The sequence below is a fragment of the Rosa chinensis genome, chromosome 7, assembly GCF_002994745.2.
Source record: "Rosa chinensis cultivar Old Blush chromosome 7, RchiOBHm-V2, whole genome shotgun sequence".
Lineage (NCBI taxonomy): Eukaryota > Viridiplantae > Streptophyta > Magnoliopsida > Rosales > Rosaceae > Rosa > Rosa chinensis.
The window spans coordinates 47,844,880-47,867,342 of record NC_037094.1 but is presented as its reverse complement, the minus strand read 5'-3'; the positions used below and the strand labels follow the sequence as shown (position 1 = coordinate 47,867,342).

Here is a 22,463-nt window from a genome sequence, read left to right as displayed (position 1 = left end):
GACAGTCTCGGTCCTAATTTCCAGAAGGAACAGGCTTTGCAAAATGAGCGAAGGGCCTTAGAGGCAACCAATGAGGATTTTGGTCGGGCTTGAGCGTCTGTGGCGCTATTAGAAGAAAAGTGTGTGACTACATCTCCCATTATGGCCTTAGAGCCATGGAAATTGGTTTGTGTGGCGTCATGGCCACTAGGAGGAGCAACCATGGCATCATGCTCATGGTTGGCACCATATATGGCGTCATCACTAGGGACAGGGGCGGCCTTTCGGCGGCCCAAGACAGCAGCAGCGCCAGAAGCTGCAATTTTTGCGATCTTGCTAAGTCCTGGAATCAATTTTTGATTCTTGCTTTTTCTCACTCTGAAGAAAGGATGCCCGTGTGAAGTCTTAAGTATACGGAGCATCATATCACGACCAGGATATCCTAGTCAGTCATGCCAAAGCCAATATGTGTCGGAATCCAAGGGATCTTGTCTTATGACATTATTGGATTCAATTGGTCGAATTGTAGTGACATAAAGTCCACTAGATTTACACATAAGCTTCTCTAAGATGCGCTTCCTTCCGCAATGATTAGAGGTAATGCAAAGGAATTCTATTCCGTTCTCATTATGTGTTTCCGCATGGAATCTGTTGGCTCTTATATCTTTAAAGCTCAATAAGATTCGATTTGCCTTAGGAGCGTAGAGAGCTTCAGTGACTTTAATCAAGGTGCCATTGGGAAAAAGGAATTGGGTCATTCCATGTCCTTGAACTAAACTTGATGGCCCAGCCATCGTAGTCACAGAGGAATATGTAGGCAACATCTCTAAGAATAATTGCCTATGTCGTAGAATGGTGTGTGTAGTAGCACTATCCGCAAGACATTGTAGTTCATCCATTCCTAAAAGAAAAGCTCGTAATTAAAAAGGAGTCATAATAAAAAGAACTCAACTTTTATTAATAAGCCAAACGGAATTACATCATCGTTTCTTTAACCAAAGGAAATCTAATCCAATAAACTAGTTAATGCAAAACAATGGTAGTCATCTAACTCCTTTTGGTAATTCCAATGTAAATGTGACCAGGTGAGTAGAGAGATGTCGGTGGAGCAAAGCTCGCTTAAGTACCACTTATCTCAAAACCTTCCTAGACATCACATTTTCATTGAGTACGCCTACTTTGAAGAAAGACTAATATCATTGGCATCTACTACAAAAGTAATATGGCAATTGCCTACATCTCTTGGAAAATAAAAAGACTTAATCAAAATCGCTAGTTTCTGGGTCTTGATCCTTGTAGTCTTCTACCCTTAGATCGAGATCGCCATCTTGATCTTCTTGTTCCATGTAATTTGCTTCCCTTGCTTCACGATACATCTTGTATGCGTTTGCAACGTTCTAGGATGCAGTACACTTCTTTGCCCAATGTCTACTTGATCCACATCAAAGACAAACATCTTTATGGTTAGGCTCCCTTGATCGAGATGCTTTTGGTGCATGATTTGGACGACTATTACTCTTAGTGGCGTCACCACCATAGCCGGAGGCTCCGCCTCTCTCTCTATTCACACGTTGACCTCCTCGGTTCCGTGCATGCCTCTCTTGGTGATTTCCTTCCTCTTTAGGGCGAGAATATGGACCAGAACGTCCAGAATTGTCCCTACTCTTAGGGTTTCGCTCCTTGCGTCCTCCCTTGAGGGCGCGACTATAGTTAGACTTCTGAATAAACTTGGTTCCCACGGGTCTAGCGTTATAGTTCTTCACAAGTATGTTGTCGTGCTTTTCAGCTACGTTCATGGCTCCAATAAGCTCATGAAACCTTGTGATACATCCTGCTTTCACATCAATCCGATAATTCTTTGAAATCATCAGGGCAGAGACGGGGAAGGTAAAGAGAGTCTTCTCGATCAACATCGTATCAGTTATGACTTGGCCACAAAACTCCATCAGAGACTTGATACGAAGGTCTTCCGAGTTATAATCAAGCACAGACTTGAAATCACAAAAGCGGAGGCTATGTCATCGCACTTCTAAATCAGGAAGCAGGGAGTCACGAACGTTGCCAAATCGTTGCTCAAGTTCTACCCATAGCTTTCTTGGGTCTTCCTTATTAAGGTATTCACTTTGGAGCGCGTCATTCATGTGCCTTGTCATGAGAATGATGGCTTTAGCTTGATTTGCTTCAAATGCAGTAGCTTGTTCAATGGAGAGCACGTTCTGACTAGTCTCTTGGATGGCTTCCAGAAGTCCATCAGCCTTAAGATGTTGGCGCACATCTCGGACCCACCTATGGTATCCCGCGCCAGTTGTCTCTAGTGGAACAAAGTTCAACTTGTTCAGGTAACTCATCCTGAAAAACAACACAAGATTGGGGTTAGTTTCGGAGCGAAAAAGGCTACCACAAAAAACTATTAAATTTTTAAGCGTAGTCGCTTCCAAGAAATTAGGGATTTTCTGAGCGTAGTCGCTTCCAAGAAAATCCGATTCCAAGAGGGGTTTTGGATTAGATCGAAACAACGATGTATGTGGTCGATCGTTTTTCTGCTCAACAAACTCTAAGTTTAGAGGACTCTACAAGCTCCAAGCTTGGAGTGAGCATGAACCCCCATAGTTCGGTTTTTTGGTCTCCCCTATGAAGAAGAAAGGGGGGTAGAAGAAGGGATGTTGGAAGTCCCCGATAAAAAGAAGAGAAAAGTAGTAAAAAAACTTCAAAAAAATGGGAACTTTTAGAAAAGTTTACCTTGAAAAATTGGTCGAAAATTCTTGACCGGAAAAGTCGCCAGAAAAGTTACTGTAGATGGCCGGAAAAGTGGCCGGAAAGTGTTGACCGGCGTTGACCGCAGGTGCTGACATGGCGGCCAGTGCTGACGTGGCCGTCTGGATGATGACGTGGCAGGCAACTCGGCGGCTTGGCTGCTGCACGTGGGCTACTCAGTGGGCTGCTGCACGTGGGCTCGACTGTGGGCTGCTGCAAGTGGGCTTGGGCTGCCAAGGTTCCCTTTTTTTTTTTTTTTTTCTCTGCCTGTTCAAGTCAGGTAGACTCCGGTGGTCGGTTCGGTTGAATTTAGGCCAGTTCCGGTGGTGATTTTTCAGGTTTCGGATTCTGGGGACGAGATGCAGCTACTGACAAAAGGTGGCAGTGAAGGGTGGACAGGAAGATGGTGAACCATATAGGAGATCTTCAGATTCTTCTTGGGAGGCCGGTTTGAACACTTCCGATGCCCGGTTCAGGTTGATTCCGGTCCGTTTTGGGGGTGGCGCCGCCGGTTCTGGGTTCCTGGGATTGATAGCTTCAAGGTAGGCGGCGGTGGTTTCTGATATTTGAAGGTTACGAATTTAGGGTTTCAGGGTTAGGGCTTCGTGCTGATAACGTGTTGTAGAGAAACTGAATTTGAGAGGAATTTGCTGTGTATTCTCATTGATAATAGGGGCCTCTTTATATAGAGGATTACAATGCATAGAGTTAGAATCATACAAGGAAAGATAATCTCTAGATTCTTCTAATTAAACCCTATTACCACTAGGTCAAGTAACCTAGAGTTTGGGCCAAACACAAATAGAGATATCCTTAAACACTAACTAAACTTTTTTTTAAATTCCCAACTTAACATTACTCATATGAGGAAATGTTCCCAAGCATTTCACATGAGCATTAAAGATGAACTTTAATGAGCTTGTAATTGTTTATTTATAGAAAGAAAAAAATTAAGATAATTATTAAAAAATGTACAACGCTTGTAACTAAATAAATAAAAAAATCATAAAGGCTTTTTCAAGCCTAACGTATCATGCTTAACTAAGGGATTTCTTAGAGAGAAAAAACCCTCGTCCGGCTGCGCAGCCATGTCTGCTTTGGCCTTTGGCCCGGCCGGCGTGAGACGAGAGTGGCCGGACGGGACTAGTGTTGGGCGGCTCAACGTTTGAGCGGCGGGATCACTAGGCGTGGATGCATCTAGGAGCAGGTTGGAGGTAGGATGGGTTGGGGATCAAAACCAGACTGGAAACAATCTGGATTGCAGAAGGATGAACGGTTTGCAGGTGGAGGTGCCCGGCGGCTTGGCATGGGTTGGTGGAGGATTTCTTGGGCGATCTGTGGCGGCGGCTATGGTGGCTTGATGCGCGTGCAGCGACCAAGATTTATCGTAGGCCTTTGGCTTTCAAATCTTGAGCGTCAATTGTCCCCCGGTGCCGGAGATGGAGCGGCTGTGTGGAGGAGACCCATAGTCGGCGGCATTGGGTTTGGGTCTGGTCCGGTGATTGGCAGGGATGGTCGTCGGTAGGTGGGAGATCGATGCAGGCGAGGGCGATCTGATGCAGGTTGGGGAGTTCAGATGCAGGTGGTGGTGTGCAGGCGGTGGTGTTTGCAGGTGGTGATGGGTGTGAGAGTTTTTGGTGTTTGGTTTCCTTACTTGATTTTCATCAATAAGTCTTTTGTAGGTTTTTTTTTTAGTTTTAGCTATTGGGTCCACTGCAATTTTGGTATAGACAATCTTCTCTTCGTTGGTCGAGAGGTCGTTCCTGTTCTGGAGTTCGGTCAGCAGCGGTGGCTAAAATGTCTGGTATAGACAATCATCCTTGGCCGTCTAGTGGGTCCTTCCTGTCTGAGATCGGGTCGAAGGCGATGGCGATTTGGAGCAGTGTGGATGGATGGTGTTGACAAGAGGGTGGTGTTGGTGTTGAGTTTTTTAGTCCCAAGTCTGATTGTCTGGCAACCTTTTTGGTCGGGTTTAGGTCACAATGAGTGTTGGCTTGGTCGATCCAATGCTGGTCAGGAGGACTCCGGTGGGAGAGTTTAGTGTCGACACAAGTAAGTTGTCTAGTTTAGAGTTCTTACTGGCTGGACGAGAGGTGAGATGTCAAGGATTCACTGCTCCTGCGCTTTTGTCTGTCCCACAGTTGTAGTGCAAGTTTAGAGTCAGTCATATTAGATTTCCAGTGTGAAGTCTAGAGGCCATTTGTGAGTAAGAGGTGTCGTCTATAACTCTTTGTAAGTAGTTTCATTATTAATGAAGTTCTTATTTGATCCAAAAAAAAAAAAAAAAACTAAGGGATTTCTCAACTTAGTTTTCATGCCTTATGGTTGCCAGCGTTTTAACTAAGGTTGTAAAACTAAATTTGCTCATGCACTTATTTTTATTTAAATTTATCTTAAATGTCGCTTCACAAATTTATTTCGTTTAATTAGTTTACATGTAAACTTTTTGTATCTCTGGTTTCTTGACCTTGTTAGATTGATGAGAAAGATCTTTGTCTAATTTTTTTTATCTCTTGCATAATAGTTTTGTTCTCGTATAATTCGTCAAGTAACTTAGAATGCATTTTCTCTTAATTTTATTGTTCTTCAGAATCTTTAATGAAATTTGAAAATGAGAAGTGTCAAATGAAATATGAAAATGGAAATGAATAATTAAAACTATGTGTTACTATTATTTTATAGCTTTGCAAAGAGAAAAAATATAATAGAGGAGTTATCAAGTCAGAGAATGAGAGGGCCTCCGAAACTTGCAGAGCGACCCCGGAAGGCGAAACCTAGGTTTCGTGATGGCAGCAAGGAGTTTCGTACTCTCCAGACCGGACAGTGGCAGGACGATGGCGGCGTAGGCTTGGAGAGACTGTGGTTTCTCCTACAACGACGTCGGGGTCTCGACCAAGGCTTTCGAAGGCTCCGGTTGAAGCGTTTGTCAACTGAGGGTGTTTTTGTGAACGAGGTTGGACGGATCGGGTCGGAGCGACGACTTTGGGGTCAACGCTTGCAGTTCTGGGGGCGGTTGGGCTCTGCGTCAGTGTGGCGGCGTGGTTTGTTTCCTTTAGTGGTGGCGGGCTAGGATGCCCTCGGCTCAGGCCATGGTGGTTCGTCGTGCGTCGTGGAGGCACCGAGATGGATCTCTGTAGACTGGGCTGGTGGATGCAACTGGTCGTCTGGAGGTCAGTGCGGCGAAAGGTGGGCAGGAAGCAGTCTCGGAAAAATCGGCGAGATACCATAGTTTTGAACTAGGGTTGACTACTGGTTTGACTGGGCTATTTTATGGGCCGCATGTGATTGGGCCTAGGGCAAGGATTGGGCCGAAGGTAGGAACTGGGCCTATTTGGGTCAAATCTAAAACTGGGGGCTATATACTGCAGACCCTCAACAAGTGCCCGAGGAGCAACCTGATGCTGAGGTTGTTGGCCACTGAGGAGGTTGTAGATGGTGCTGATTCCAACCCTACGGGGAAGGGACTCGTGCTTTCTTAAGTCCTCCAAGCTTTTAGACATTCTGGACTCAAGCCTTTTGAAGTAGGGGCAATTTCTATAAACTTTTCTAAGACGTTTCTAGTTGACATTTGTACAACAATTGTGTGCTTGACAGATTAGACTAGATGAATATTTTTCCTTAGAGAGCAAGATTATTCTTGCATAGATTAGGCTTCCTGTTCAGCGAGCGTCCCTTTAGACTTTAATGAGTTTAGTTATGGCATAGATAAGTTACCCGGTTTGTCCCGAGATTCTTATGTAAGTTCTGTTAGACTATGGCTTGTTTTCATGGCTTGATTACTAATGCAATCAATTCCTATTCAAAAAAAAAAAATAGAGAAAAAATATATTTACCTTAATAATTTGTTGTCTATAAGTCATTTTATATGAGGACACATATGTTTCTAATAATGAAGAAATGAGGTAGGTCTACCAAGTAGATTGGGAGGTCCCATTAGAAACTCTCATTGTTTCAAATCTCAGCCTTTGAATATAATGGTACTGGTTTCAAATTTGCTAACGGTTTATGCTACTGGTTTTATTGAAATCTCTTTACTTGCAGAACTCAGAATCTTTGATTTAAAGGGAATGAGCTTCTTCGTCAACCTCTCTATTATATGAGCAAAAATTGTTGTATTGGACCAACGAAAAAGTTCATGCTCGTCAACTACTTCAAGGATAGAATGGGATGTTAAAATTCTTGATCATTTCCTGTTTCTATATGAAAATTTGAAACTATTGCATGCTCACATTAAATAAAGAACATAGATCATCTGCAATTGCACATTTAATCCAAATCTAGACCTTTTCATCTCTAGATTGTCTCATCTAAACAAAACAATACATTTCAAATCAAGCAGACAGAACCCCTATGTTAATGTTACTTAAGTTGACAAGACCCTTCCCGAATTTCACTTTAGAATCTGAGGTGGCCCTGTGGGGCCCGCTTTTCGAGAAAATCCTATCAAAAATTTGGCAAAACTTGTTAGGATGTGATGAGAATTAATTAGGAAAGGTAAGTCCTAGTCGGACTTGGTTAGTCTTCCTAATTGGACATGGTTGATGTCAAAGTTTATTCCTATTAGAAATAGGATCTTTTCTCCTATACAAGAAGGTTTGGTTTCCTACTAGTAATTGGATTATAATTGGGGTGCCTATATATAGAGGGCATGTGTACTAAGCCAAGGCATGGTCGGTGCATGCGATCATCGATAAGAGAGTGTATATCTCTTGGGTAAGGGAGCAGAGATGTCAAGAGTGAATACAGCTCTTGGGTGAGAGTGAGTTCTTAGGAAATTCTATAAGTGTGGGTGTACAAGGGTCATGGGATTGGGTTATGGTGATTTAGCTCAATTGTATCTTGTACTGTAATTATTTTCATAGTGAAGAACATGTATCTCTCGGGAGGACGTAGGCATGGATTTATGCTGAACCTCGTTAAATCTCGGTGTTCTCTTGTTGCTTGTCTTGTGGTTTGTTCACTTTTCTATCAGTCTACTCTGTGGGCCTTGACTGGAGGGATTCTAATTTTCCTAACCTGTTATCAGAGCCGAAGGTTTGGCTGGGGCACCTCATCATTCAAGGTATAGCCAGTTAGATGGTTAAGGTGTTAACTCAAAAGTACATTAGGTGGAGCCAGCTCAGGGGAAATTTCTAGCAACGCAGGGCGGGTCAGAAACTCAGGAAAATCCTGATCAAACATAGTCGATAGGTGGAGTGACTCGGAGGCTAGGTGGTGCGAGCCAGACTCAGGAAAAATCCTAATCAAAGGTGGAGTTGCAAGAGACCAGGATATGACTCAAGGGAATGATGGTTGGTGAGAGTGTATATCTCACCAAGGTGGTTCGTGGTGTCAACGATCGTGCTTGTTCGTCGTTCGTGGTATTCGTTCGCCGAAGGTTTGCATGTTGATCGTGGTTGTTCATCATGGCTTCAGGTATTGCCTCAGAGTTTGAGGTGGAGTAGTTTGATAGAAAAGGGAGTTTCACTCTTTGGGTGGTATAAGAGAGTGAAAGACATCCTAGTTCAACGGGGCTTAGTAAAGTTTTGAAAGGAAAGGATGTGAAACCAGAGAAGACAAAGCGGATAAGGCATGGAAAACTGTCGAGGATTTAGTGATGATAGTAGGTCTAAATCCAGAGGCAGGGATGCTACAAGTGTCATGACTGGGGTCATATGAAGCCAAAGGCTTGGATGGCATTGCTGTAGAAAAAACCGATTTTCATATGGAGATGCTCTCACAATCTCGATAGGTGACACTTGTTCTTTGACTGGATATTCGATTTGGGATTGGCGTACTTTGGGTGGTGTGACGATGTCCCAAAGTTACAGACGAATTTGATATTCAGGAGCCAGTTGGTTTCCAAGGGCTATAAGTGTTTATAGCAAGCGGAGCTGAAAAAATCACACATGGCGGTACGGTCCTCATACAGGGAGAACAGTGTGGTAGGTATCGTCTGGTATGTCAGACCTCAATGGATAGTGGGAAACAGGAGTGCGCATAGGAGAGTCTCGCTTGTGGGTATATCAGAGACGTCGTTGAAAAGTTTCCGAGTTCAGATGATGGTGAGAAGAAAATCCTACTAGGGAAGGGGTTGTTTTGAGGTCCCTCTTCAAAGTCAGCTGCTGATTGTTGACTCCGTGCAGTTACACGTAGGATTGGCCATTACGAATCAAGGAGGACCACAACTGATTCACGCTATGTGTTGCTGGTACAAGAAAGGCCAATGGTTAAAAGTGGTGCAAGGTAATTTACACAACATTCTCATCAAGATGGAGATTGTTAGGATGTGATGAGAATTAATTAGGAAAAGATAAGTCCTAGTTGGACTTGGTTAGTCTTGCAAATTGGATATGGTTGATGTCAAAGTTTATTCCTATCAGGATCTTTTCTCCTATACAAGAAGGTTTGGTTTCCTACTACCAATTGGATTATAATTGGGGTGCCTATATATAGAGGGCATGGGTAGTAAACCAAGGCATGGTCGTTGCATGCGATCATCGACAAGAGAGTGTACATCTCTTGGGTAAGGGAGCAGAGATGTCAAGAGTGAATACAGCTCTTGGGTGAGAGTGAGTTCTTGGAAAATTCTATGAGTGTGGGTGTACAAGGGTCATGGGTTTGGGTTATAGTAATTTAGCTCAATTGCATCTTGTACTGTAATTATTCTCATAATGAAGAACATGTATCTCTCTGGAGGACGTAGGCATGGATTTATGCTGAACCTCGTTAAATCTCGGTGTTCTCTTGTTGCTTGTCTTGTGGTTTGTTTCCTTTTCTATCGGTCTACTCTGTGGGCCTTGACGGGAGGGATTCTAATTTCCTTAACAGAATTTTCCCTAAAAGTGGACAATCCAAATCTGTGAAGGAAAATCGAAATCACACTTCTAAACTTTTTCACCCTCAACTCCTCGGGCCAATCTGCTCCCTACAATCATCAACTACACCACAAGATTATCATATATCCAAACATGTCCAACTGATAATTAAAAAGACTGCATCCAACAATTCGAGTCTACAACATAATATCCAGGAAATTCTAAATCAATCCAAACCTATATTATACAACATCCATAAATAACATTCCATGGTTATCATGGCAGTTTAAGGAAAATAGAAAAATTACACTAGGTAGGTTAACGAGCAACCTACGAATGATAGATGGTAGCGGTGGTGCTAAGCCTCAACAAGAATTGCCGCCAGAGGTGGCCGGAAACTCAAGTTCCGACTGGAAACCTGAAACGACGGCGCTGACTTCTTCTCTTCCTTGCTGCACCTTCTACGACTCAAACCGAGCCACCAAACCACCTCAGAATTGAAGAGGAAGAATTCGAGGTCGGCCTGTCATAAGTCTCATAAAGTAGTTTAATTTCCTCGACATCGTCATAGCTTCCAAGGAATACTGGGGACATCTCATGTATCTTCTTTGGGACCACATCAAGTGCCTGCAATATTAATCCTCTAAGTTGTTACTAAATGCTTCAGAAAGACATAGTTTGGTAAATCTAATCTCGTATTACAATGTAAGCAAAAACAAAACAATTAATGATCAATTGATACCCGCTTCTTGCCAGTAAAAGATTGCCCTCCTGCTTGCTCAACTAGGTATGACATTGGGAAAACTTCATAAAGGACTCTGTTTCAAATGAATTGTATTCTAGTCAATTGCTAAATAATATATGGTTACAAAAGGAAAAATCAGTTCGAATTAGTTGTGTGCATCTGTTTTCATCAAAATGCAATTTATAATTTCCAAATGCTTCATACAGGTATCGCAGAACTTTGTCACCGAGACCACAATTACAATGCAGATTTTTTTTTTTTTGGTCTGACAATGCAGCAATAGATCAATAGCAAATAGTTATATGTAAAAGGAAATTTGTTGATTCTGGTACAGTACCGTAGTTCCCCATTTGGGCTTTTGTCGTCGCCAGGGTACAAAGAGATGCCACCATATAATAATGTTCTGTGGACATCAGCAACCATGCTGCATTAAGTAATAAACAGTAGCATTAGTTATATATATCTGATTGAAAGTGTGAATGGATCGATGATAAAGAAGGTTTAAAATCTGATCGACTTAACAAAATAGTCTGGCATGAAAAGTATGTTTTTAGACAAGGACATGATATTGAACTGATACCTTCCAGTGTACCTGAGAGACTTGGCAGATGAACCATACGGGGGAAACTTGCATCTTCCCACATATCTGGAAGAAAAATGAAGCAATTACGAATTCATTTTCTTTGATAAATTACTTCCAACTTAAAATTCTTTATAAGAGTATAACTTGAACATACATGCCAGTTGGCAAATCCCAGATTCCTGTATTTCCTTCATTTACTGAGTAGATATTTCCCTTGTTTGGAATCTATAAAAATTTGAATAACTAGCATAAAAATATAGCATTATACATTGTGATCTTTGGTAGCTGTGCAACATTCAACTCCTGACAAGTGTGCACAGGTGACTACTATAACCACAAACTTATCGACAAGAGGTGACGGTGAGAGCTCAAGGCAAGTAATATATATACAGGCTTTCTCAGGTAAAGATATCTTTACCTAAGCTTATGGAACAGATTTTCAGTTTTTGGTTACTTTTTTATCACATATTCACATCTTAACAGTTTAGTTTTTAGGTCCTAATATATAGATCACTTCTGCAAAATTTCAACCAAATTGATGATCGTTAAGGTATCCAAAACTACAATTTACACGAACTAACCGAATCTGTCGAACCGGAACCATTCGTGTACATTGTTGTAAATTGCAGTTTTGAATGCCTTAACGATCATCAATTTGGCTGAAATTTTGCAGAGATGATCTATACATTAGGACCTAAACACTAAATGGTTAAAATGTGAATATGTGATCGAAAAGTGGTCAAAAACTGGAAATCCTTATCTAAGCTTAGGTAAGGACGTCCTTAGCCCAGAAGGACTGATATACAGGCTTTCTCAGGTAAGGATATCCTTACCTAAGCTTATGGAACGGATTTCCAGATTTTGGCCACTTTTTAAAGTGAGGATGTTTTTATTTTTAGCATGTATTTTCACAATCACAAACATTCATTCTCTAGTTACCTATACACATATAAATCTTACAAAAAACTAGCTAAATCGGAAAACGTTTAACCATTTGATTAGGACAATGTCCGTTTTAATTTTATCGAAAGGATTACATTTGTTTACACAATTTTGAATGACCAAATGATTATGGATTTGGTTGGTTTTTTGTAGACATCATTCTTGCATAGGAATCTAAATGATCAATGGTTGAAATCATTAAAGGTCACATACATGTAAAAAATAACAAAAATCCTCAAATTCTTAAAGTAAGGACGTCATCTTTAGAATGGGCCTCATGTATATATATAGAGCAAAGATCAGAGGCGGACGTCCTCGAATTTGAAAACTGCAGATCAAACACGTGTCATCTGTTGGTTGGTCTTTGAAATTTCAACAGAGTCAACTTGATTTTCAAAGCTTATATGTGGGTCCCACCCATATCATCTTCTCTGTCTCTCTTCCTCTTCCTCTTCCTCTTGAAGGATCCAGAACGAGGGGACTCATGCATGGTGGTCGGTTCGATCCCTGTCTTTTTCTTGAGGCAAAGCGGCGAAAAAAGCAGACTCATCTCAAATTTCAGTCTTTCCTACTAGCGATTAAGTTTGCATGGTCGCATCTCACTGATGAAGCTCGACATAGAAGATTTTTGGACTAAATTCAGTTTAGTCCTTCGAACTTTAGGGCTAAAATCACTTTGGTCACTGACTTTTTTTTTAATCACGATGGTCCCTAAGTTTCCAAATTACATCACCGTCGTCCAAAATTTGACTTTGACTCCGAATATGACGTCATCTGCTGACTTGGAGCCGACATGGGGCCCCACTGTTTAACCTCAACCCTCTCTTTTGGATGAAATTCCCAAACTAACCCTTAATACTCTTTGCCTCATCTCTCTTCCTGAAATCCACCCGAGAGCTCCTCTCTCTCTCCCTCTCTCTCCCTCCCCTTTCCTCCACCACATCTCAACCCACGTCCTCTTTGCCCTCAGATCAGATCAAACCCACAATAACTCGCCCAATCCCGACCCACCTCTATAACCCGTAGCAGGATCTCCAAGATCCATTTCGAAACCTTTACCAGCTCCTCACCTCGCTGGATTTCCTCTTCATTGAGGAGGCTCCCCATCTCACCGGAGTTCCTCAACTCCTTGGGCCACACAGGTTAATCAAAGGCTGTCTTTTCTCTGACGGTGACGGGCTCGCTCTTTTCTCGGAACCAAGCCCAGCTATCGAGGGACCTTCGGAACGACGATGTATTATCGTGAGAGGAGGAGGAGTTAGCGGAGGATTTGGGTCGCTGCTAAAGATGAGATATCAAAACCTTCCAATCAATCTCAACCTTAAAACCGACGCCGATCTTCCTATGGTCTTCGTTTGTACAAGCGATGATTAATGATGGAGAAACGAAGATCGAAGGCTTCGGTGGTTCAGTCGGTTTCACAGCGATTTCCGGCGGCTGTGGCTATTATCGGGCACGGGTAAGGTACCAAATAAAATCCTCTCATTGAGCTCTTCCTCCTCTGTATACTAGAATTCGAGTTTAGCTGAGATTTGAAGAAGTACTTTGAAAAAATTGGAATTCTAGGATTTTATGTTCACTGTTGTTTCGATGGTTTTTGGGATTTTTGTATGACAAGTGACTGTTCTTGTGGAGTTGGAGCAGAATAGGTGCTGTCAATTTGAACAAAAAGAAACTTCTTGATGACATCTTGATGAAATGAAGAGGAAGTGATGGAATATGATACAGGTATGAATCTAGTATGAAGTATGGGTATGAATCTAGTATGGGTATTGGTATAAATCCAGTATTGATATTGGTTTGGGTAAAATGAAGAGGAAGTGATGGAATATAGGAATTAATGGCTGGTGATAGTCTTTTGGTGGTGGAGTTTCAAAAGGGTGACGTGATGAGATTGGATGAATGAATGGGAAGAGTTGGGTGAATTCTTTTGTGCACAAAAGTTTCAAGAAATTGGAAGTATTGGGTGAACGAGAATCAGAGTAAAATCTGAAAAAATAAGAAGATTGACATGGAAGAGAGAGAGACAGAGAGAGAGCAGAAGAAGAAGAAGAAGAAGAAGAATAAGATAAGGGGAGGAAGGGAAAATGTCAATTATACCCTTCTTAGAGGGTTAAAATCTGAAAACTGGGGCCTCACGTCTGCTCCAAGTCAGCAGATGACGTCATATTCGGAGTCAAAGTCAAATTTTGGACGACGGTGACGTAATTTGGAAGCTTAGGGACCATCGTAATTAAAAAAAAAAGTCAGGGACCAAAGTGATTTTAGCCCTAAAGTTCGAGAGACTAAACTGAATTTAGTCCAAGATTTTTTTTCTTTTTTCTTTTCTTCTGGGTTAGTAGTTTGGTGCTGATCTCCTCTAGACTTCTCTCCTAATCTCTGTCTCTCAGATACAGCTACTCCCTTTTTTAGTTTTAATCTTCAATCGCAAAATCAAGGATTTTACTTCTCTATTTTTTGGGCATCAGTTCCTCAGATAAATGATTTTTCTAATTTTTGATATCAGTTTCTGGTAGGGCTGGCTCGGTACCGGTAACCGACATTTTTTGGCCATCACCGTTACCGAACCGAAACTCATCGGTTTGCCTTTTTTTACAACCGCTGCCGATACCGATAAATCGGTTACCGATGAATCGGTACGTCGATGTTGCAGTCGGTTTCGGTTTGTCGACCGACTATCTCAACAGCGCCAGCAGCGAGGAAGAACGGTGGCTAAAACGACGGCACGACGACCCTCCTCATTCGAGATCAAGAGATTTAGCTATAGATTTGATTTTGATTCAAGTCTGAGAAGGAAGAAATGGAAGAATGAATAAGGAAAACGAGAAGAAAATGGAGGAAGAAGCAATAGAATGGAAGAAGAATAGAAATCAAAAATGAAGAGAGAGAGAGAGAGAGAGAGAGAGAGAGAGAGAGAGAGAGAGAGAGAGAGAGAGAGAGAGAGAGAGAGAGAGAGAGAGAGAGAGAGAGAGAGAGAGAGAGAACGAAGAACATGAGAGAGAGAGAGAGAGTCGTTTCTGGAAGAAGAAGGAATAGCAAATAAGAGAGAGAGAGACACCGGATATGTTTATGGAAGAAATGGAAGGTGAGAACCTTTTTAATTGTTTATGAATTTAAATTAAGTGTATATATATAACTCTTTTGCTTAACTTATCAGAAGTGAGCTTGTGGTCCAGTGGTAAGTGGCTTGAATTCTCATTGAGGCTGGAAGGGTTCGATTCTTGGCAGACCCAAAAGAGTGGGAGTTTTTGGAATTAAACCAAAAACTTTTATGTCGGCTGGTTCGGTATTACCGAACCTATATGATAGGCTGTACCACTGCCGAGCCGAGCACCTACCTCTGGTACGGTACTACCGGTACCGATCGACTGGCAACCGTATTTGTCGGCGCCGAAGGCGGCGGTTCGGCCGGTTTCCGGTCGGTTTCGGTACGTCCGGCATTTTCAGCCACCCCTAGTTTCTGGGCTCTACTCAATTAATTGGAAATTCATGTTTGGATTTACATACTGGTCCCACCCACACCATCTCCTCTAATATTTAAGTTTTCTTTTACCAGCACCACACAACCATGGCTTCGCTACAGTTAGACGCCGGCTCTGTTCGAACCACCGAACCTTTCAATTTTGCCACATGTGCCTCTCTCCTTATCAATTTGTTCAGCACTTGACCGCAATTGACCGCTTCTCTTAGATTTATGATGATTTTGTTAAAGCAACAACTCTTGAATCAATTGCCAGCAATCGCAATCCTGCATGATTCACTTTCTGATAACATTCCATCTAAGCAATCCAAATATGTTTCTCTTTGGGTTGAAGCTGCATCAGCTAATTTCTTCAACATTTAATCATATTGCCAAGAATCTTGATGATTAATTTCACTACAATCCTCTAAGTCTTTAATTAACGCATCCAACTCCTTGTTCCCACCAATCGATTCCATTTTTACAATCCTCTAAACCCAGTCCTCCTAGCACCAAGTCCGTCAAAATTTAAGAAAATCAAGAGCACACATATCAAATTCCCCACTTGATTTAGATCCTTCCTTTATCAATTTCCAGAATAGGGATTCTATATCCGGTGACGGCGAAGAATTTGACGATGGATGTGACAGAGTGAGATTTGGCGAAGATATCTGGCTGGTGCTGCAAGAAGATGAAGATGGCTAATATCCCATATATTGTATACTGAGGCCTTGCCCATTTCTAGATTTATTCTTTCTAGTTAATCTGTTTCTGTTTCTGGATTTAGAGGTTGAATAGACGGAGGAGCATAAGGATCAGGAGCAAGATAGAGTTAGAGATAGGGGAGGAGATGTGGGTGGGACCCGCGTGAAATTAAGGTTGATTGGCTGGATGACATGTTTCGGTCCGCATTTTTTCTTCTTCACGGACGTCCTCTTTGGAACGTTGCTATATATATACGGAGCCATTTCAAAGAGGACGGCCGCACTTTCGCTAAAGTGTGAAATGTCGACGCTACAGCTATGCTTGGGGTGCGACGGAGTGGCGGGGCTTGTCGGATCGAGGCCAGGGGTCGGACGGACCAGTCTACAGTCTATGGAGTCACCGGCGATGTGGTTGCAGTGCTGCCCAGAAACCTGCAACTTTGACCTCCTCCGACCTCGATCGCTGCCCAGAAGCTATCTGGGATACCTCCGGCCTCCGTCCGGCCCGATTCGAGCCGCTGTTGAGGTCTGAAACGCTGCAGAAGATCGACGTTTGTACTTTAGCGAAAGTGCGGACGTCCGCTTTTGGAACGGGCCTGTGTGTGTGTGTGTGTGTGTGTGTGTGTATAATGTGCATATATAATAATGTATTATTCTTACTTTTGAATTTTGTTTCTTCTATGCATGCAAATTAACCACATGGAAACTGAAAGATCATGTCGGATGAGGTGTACATACCCTAATATTAGGGTGGGTTAATAAAAATTCCCCAAGGGATGGATCAAGTGTGAAGCCATTGACTCCATTTCCAGTACTAAGCACCAGCTGCAATTGAAAAACTCTATAATTACAATTATTACTACTAATATTGAAATTTACAACAGTTATTAGATATTTTCTGTACACTAGTACACATTAGCAGGTAGGATAAAAAGAATTAGTCACCATGAAATTCGAATAACATTTAAAAACAGAAAGGAAACAGAGGTCTGTATATTGCAGATAAAATTGATCATTTTTACCGTGCAAGAGCGTCCATACATGCAATAACCAGCAGCTACCATATTACTCCCAGGGCGCAGTACATCAGCAAGAGTCGGATTTTCCTTATCTTTCACCATGTAAATCCCAAATATCTAGAAGCAAGAGAATATACAAGTTAATTTATGTATAACTCTGAGATCAAATTGAAAGCAACTTTAAGCATCTGGAAGCTTATGTAATTAGAAGGATAAAGGGGTATACAGTTCCAACGGAAACACCACAGTTGATATTAGACGATCCATCCAATGGATCAAAAACAACAATGTACCTGCAAACATCAACATGTGTTTATTGGATATGTATATATTTAACACTACCTACGAAGCATATTTATGGGAACACAAATGATATCTTAAAAATTATAAGCAGAACCTTCCGCGCTTTGATGGCTCCACAAATGTAGCCTCTTCATCCTCTTCAGAAACAAGAATACACTGATAAAAGGGTAAAATTTAGGAAGAAGAAAAGAAAACAAATACACATGGTTCTGTTTGATTGAACTCGAGTAAATGAGACAACTGAAGTGCGCGCTTCAGCAGACTTACAGTGCGACCACTGCTAATTAATGCCTTGATGAAAACTTCATTTGAAAGCACATCCAATTTCTTTTGTTTTTCACCCTAAAAATGATATAGCCAAAGTTCATATGCAGTTTATAAGTTTGATTTCATTATATACAGATAGCGGTACAAAAAACATAAGAAGACATACAATACAATGAAGTTAACTATTGATAAGATTTAACTCGACTTTCTGAAGCTCATGAGACACCCAAATAATTTACCAGAACATTCGTCTCTCGAGCAAGTCCAAATAGCTTTGCAAGGCCGGCCTGAAATGACAAAATAATTATGGCAGAAACATACAGCTTGTTCTATATAACAAATATAATTTCATTTTCGATGATGATCAAGAGTAGACTATATACAAATATAAAGGAAACTAATTCACTTATCGCAGTAGGCTGGTATTGTTCAAACAGAAAATAATCATCTTTACCCCTCACAAGATACGAAACAATATTTTTTTTTTTTTTTTTTAGAACTAAAACATAGAGAATTAGGTTTTTTCTTTATATAATTTGTGATTGAGGCATGTCTTAGTTCTGTTATTGTGGAATCTGATGCCAAGCTTCAAAAGTTAAGAGTGTTTGGCTCAAAATGGGGACCTTATTCATTAGGCGAGATACTATGCAAAGCAGGCAAGTTGTTTTTCTACTAATTATATTCCTAGGGCATATGATGTTGTACCCTCATCCTCTAACAGTGCGACCACTGCTAATTAATGCCTTGATGAAAACTTCATTTGAAAGCACATCCAATTTCTTTTGTTTTTCACCCTAAAAATGATATAGCCAAAGTTCATATGCAGTTTATAAGTTTGATTTCATTATATACAGATAGCGGTACAAAAAACATAAGAAGACATACAATACAATGAAGTTAACTATTGATAAGATTTAACTTGACTTTCTGAAACTCATGAGACACACAAATAATTTACCAGAACATTCGTCTCTCGAGCAAGTCCAGGCAGCTTTGCAAGGCCGGCCTGAAATGACAAAATAATTACGGGAGAAGCATACAGCTAGCTGGTTCTATATAACAAATATAATTTCATTTTCGATGTTGATCAAAAGTAGACTATATACAAATATAAAGGAAACTAATTCACTTATATTTTGTGGTAGGGTGATATTGTTCAAAGTTCAAACAGAAAATAATGCATCTTCACCCCTCACAAGATATAAAACAATATATATATATATATATATATTTTTTTTTTTAAGAACTAAAACATAGAGACTCAGGTTTTTCTTTGAATAATGTGATTGAGGCATGTCTTAGTTCTGTTATTGTGGAATCTGATGCCAAGCTTCAAAGTTAAGAGTGTTTGGCTCAAAATGGGGACCTTATTCATTAGGCGAGATACTATGCAAGGCAGGCAAGTTGTTTTTCTACTAATTATATTCCTAGGGCATCTGATGCTGTACCCTCATCCTTTAGCTCATGACCTTAGCATTTTGTAGCAATCATCACCTTGGTTGTTCCCATTTCAAAATTGACAGTCAACTCTCAGTTGAACAAATGTTGACCACAAGAAAAAAAAAAGAAAAAAAAAAAAAAGACAAAACAAAACAAAAATCTCAGCTGAATGGTTGGCTTGGAAAGATAATATGATTATCAAAAGATGGGAAGCTCCCATCGTCCCTGGCCTTAAGAGCTGGGGCATCACCACTTGCCCTTAACAGCATAGAGCCACGATGGCATAGCTCCGATCATACCTGTCACCTAGAGAGTTGGGGCATCACCACACGCCCCCTATGAATTTTGATTTTGGTTTCAGGGGAAGAGCACAAGGTGTTGGATGAAATCTCTAAAGTTAAACCATGGAATTGTATGTAATCAAGGCATGCATGCAGACAGGCCATATTGAAAGAATGAAGAAGAATGACCTTGCTAACAGTGGAGCAGACAAATTTGCAGCCGATAACAATGTGGTTGAGTAACATGGTGAAATCACCGCGTGCCTCAGGATACTTGGACTGCTCATTCAGAACAAAACGAGTGATGGTCATCAGGTCAGTTCTATGAGCTTCAGCAGCATGATCCATCTTCGATCACCCTCGACTGATTACAGAATGATATCAGCAAATGAAGAAGGTGGCTAAGCGAAGCTATGAAGCTTTGGAAATTAAAAGGATTGAGTAAAGGCAGGGCGTATATAGGAACTAATTCTATGGATGGGGTATCCAATTCACAACGCATGCTGTGGTATAGATTCATATATTCCACATTTCTAGAATGGCTACTTGGACCAATTAAAATGTTGGTGCCAGAATTGGTTTTTTTTTGTGGGTGGGGGGGGGAAGTAAACAAAACTATGATGAGAAGGCCAGAATTGGAAATAAGGCAAGAAGGCAATCCATCATCTGATCATCATTAGATCATCATACTTCTTTGATTGGCTTAGACCATTCACATATTAAGCTGAGAAAATTTCTTACAGTATCCTAATTACACAGAATTCCCTTTTATTCAATCTCATCAATAAATTTAGGAAGAGCCAGACACATAAATAAATTGCCTTCTATAGTGTATTCATTCAATACACACACACACACACCTACAGTATATTGATAATTCTTTATGCAGAAGAGTGCCATTTATTCATGTGGTGGTGCTCGGGTGGAGGCCTGAAAATGTTGCTCCTTGAGTGGTCGAAGTGATCCCATTGGGAAGAACTGAAGAAGTGAACTCTGGCACATCAGCAAAACTTGGATCTCTGCTTGGAACATTAAGCTCTATATTATAAAAGAGTTTTACCATTCTAGCTGTTCTGTTCCAAACAATTTCATCCCCTGCGTTGCCTTGGTATGCTTCCTGATGTTGTTAAAACTTCTTTAGCAAGATAGTGAATGATAATAGAAGGCAAATGGTAGAATTAGCACCTGATATTACATGAAACAGGCCCTTAAAATTCTTGACGCTTAAGCTTTCTAGAACATTGGAAGTTGCATTGTATGGACACTCACGACTTGGTGTCAACCAAAAATATTAAGTTTCTTAATTCTCCGTTCTCCAATAAGTCTAGAATGGCCTTGCTGAAATCCTGGGCAATTGGAGAGCTTTTCTGAAATATCTGCATGGTACTAATTTTATTAGTTGTGTTTTTCCTAATTAGACTTGTGTTCAAGTAAATCTCTATTATGTGTTTGGCTCAAACGATCTAGGTTACTTGACCTAGTGGTAATAGGGTTTAATTAGAAGAATTTAGAGATTCCTATTCAATGTATGATTGCGTTTTCTTGTATGATTTAGATTCTATGCATTGTAATCCCCTATATAAAGAGGCCCCTATTATCAATGAGAATACACAACGATTTTCTCTCAATTCCCGTTTCTCTAAAGCACGTTATCAGCACGAAGCTAATAGTCAAAACCCTAAATCCGAATACAAAACCTTGAAACCCTTCCGGCCTCTGCCGCACACCTTGAAGCTCCCAATCCCAGGAGCCCAGAACTGCCGGCGGCATCACCGGAACCGGCCGGAAAGGCACCGAACCGGCCCCGACAAGAGACAAAGGATCCCTGCCCGGTTCACCACCTTCCAGACCGCCATCTACCACCAAATTTAGTCTGAAGTAGAAACTAGATTCCATAAATTTGGAACCAGAAACAGAAACCCAAGAACCGGCCGAAAATGGACTTAACCGGCCACCGGAATTGCAGCAGACCATTGAACCGCCTTGTTAGCCTGCTCAACGTCCTCGACAGCACCTGCGTGCAGGCCCTCGGCAGGAGCCCGCAACAACCCTCGGCAGGACCTCAACAACACCCCAGCAACCCTCGCACGCATCTCTCGACAGCACCCTGGCAGGCCCTCGGCAGCTTCTCAACAGCCCTACAGCAGCCCCGCAGCAACTCCGGCCACCGCCGACAACCGCCGGCCACCAGTTTTTCCGGCGACCTTTTTCCTGCGAATTTTCCAGCATTTTTCCGGCGACTTTTTCCTGCAACTTTTCAAGATAAATTTTTCTAAAAGTTCCCCTTTTTGAAGTTTTTCATTCTTTTCTTCTTTTTCCTTGGGGACTTGCAACCTCCCTTCTTCTACCCCCCTTTCTTCTTCATAGGGGAGACCAAAAGCCGAACTGTGAGGATTCGTGCTCACTCCAAGCTTGGAGCTTGTTGAGATCTCCAAACTTAGAGTTTGTTGAGAATTTATGATCGACCACTTACATCATTGTTTCGATCTAATCCAACCCCTCTTGGAATCAATTTTCTTGGAAGCAACTACGCTCGGAAATTCCTAATTTCTTAGAAGAGACTACGCTCAGAAATTTCATATGTTTTCGTGGTAGCTTTTTCCGCTCTGAAACTAACCCTTTTTCTTGTTCTCTTTCAAGATGAGTAACCTGAACAAATTGGACTTTGCTCCATTGGGAACAACTGGCTCTAGATATCACAGGTGGGTTCGTGATGTCCGCCAGCATCTCAAGGCCGATGGAATCCTAGATACGATTCTCGAGCCTAGCCAGGACGTGCTAACTGTTGAGCAAGCTCAAGCTTTGGAAGCAAATATAGCAGCCTTAGAGGCAAATAAGGTGAAAGCCATCATCCTAATGACTCGTCATATGGATGATTCGCTCCAGTACGAGTGTATGAATGAAGAAGACCCCAGAAGGCTGTGGGTCTCACTCAAAGAAAGATTTGGCAACGTCCGTGACTCCCTTCTTCCTGACCTAGAAGTGAGATGGCATAGCCTCTATTTCTGCGATTTCAAGTCAGTTCTTGACTACAACTCGGAAGCACTTCACATTAAATCCTGAATGGAATTATGTGGTAAAGAGATCACAGATGCGATGTTGATTGAGAAGACTCTCTCTACCTTCCTCGTCTCTACATTGATGGTTGTTAAGAACTATCGAATCGATGTTACTGCAGGACGGATCACA

The 22,463-nt window shown here is 41.5% G+C and overlaps 1 protein-coding gene across 3 annotated transcripts; it reads right to left on the bottom strand.

The window, feature by feature from the left end:
- Positions 1-9,674: 9,674 nt before the first annotated feature.
- Positions 9,675-19,977, bottom strand: LOC112176029 (fructose-1,6-bisphosphatase, cytosolic). 3 transcript variants are annotated; one of them, XM_024313844.2, is made up of 13 exons: positions 19,464-19,977; positions 18,512-18,559; positions 17,793-17,840; positions 17,554-17,628; positions 17,381-17,442; positions 17,210-17,276; positions 16,987-17,100; positions 16,703-16,789; positions 11,013-11,083; positions 10,868-10,921; positions 10,613-10,699; positions 10,273-10,348; positions 9,675-10,157 (listed from the first exon to the last, which is right to left on the bottom strand). In XM_024313844.2, the coding sequence occupies exons 1-13, from the start codon at positions 19,620-19,622 to the stop codon at positions 9,999-10,001; spliced, it is 1,107 nt and encodes a 368-aa protein (XP_024169612.1). In that variant the 5' UTR covers positions 19,623-19,977; the 3' UTR covers positions 9,675-9,998. The 3 variants fall into 3 exon arrangements, with proteins under 3 accessions (XP_024169612.1, XP_024169611.1, XP_024169613.1); XM_024313843.2 differs by having other exon boundaries at positions 10,856-10,921; positions 19,464-19,954; XM_024313845.2 differs by lacking the exons at positions 17,554-17,628; positions 17,793-17,840 and adding an exon at positions 18,273-18,347 and having other exon boundaries at positions 10,856-10,921; positions 19,464-19,968.
- Positions 19,978-22,463: the final 2,486 nt, after the last annotated feature.

Bases quoted from the DNA above. Each gene is read 5' to 3' on its own strand.
- LOC112176029 (XM_024313843.2), bottom strand. From the start codon at position 19,622: ATGGATCATGCTGCTGAAGCTCATAGAACTGACCTGATGACCATCACT. The intron at 17,277-17,380 runs GTTCTGCTTATA...TGATGTTTGCAG, and splicing joins GAGCCATCAAAGCGCGGAAG to GTACATTGTTGTTTTTGATC. The intron at 10,922-11,012 runs GTATGTTCAAGT...TTTTTCTTCCAG, and splicing joins TGGGATTTGCCAACTGGCAT to ATATGTGGGAAGATGCAAGT.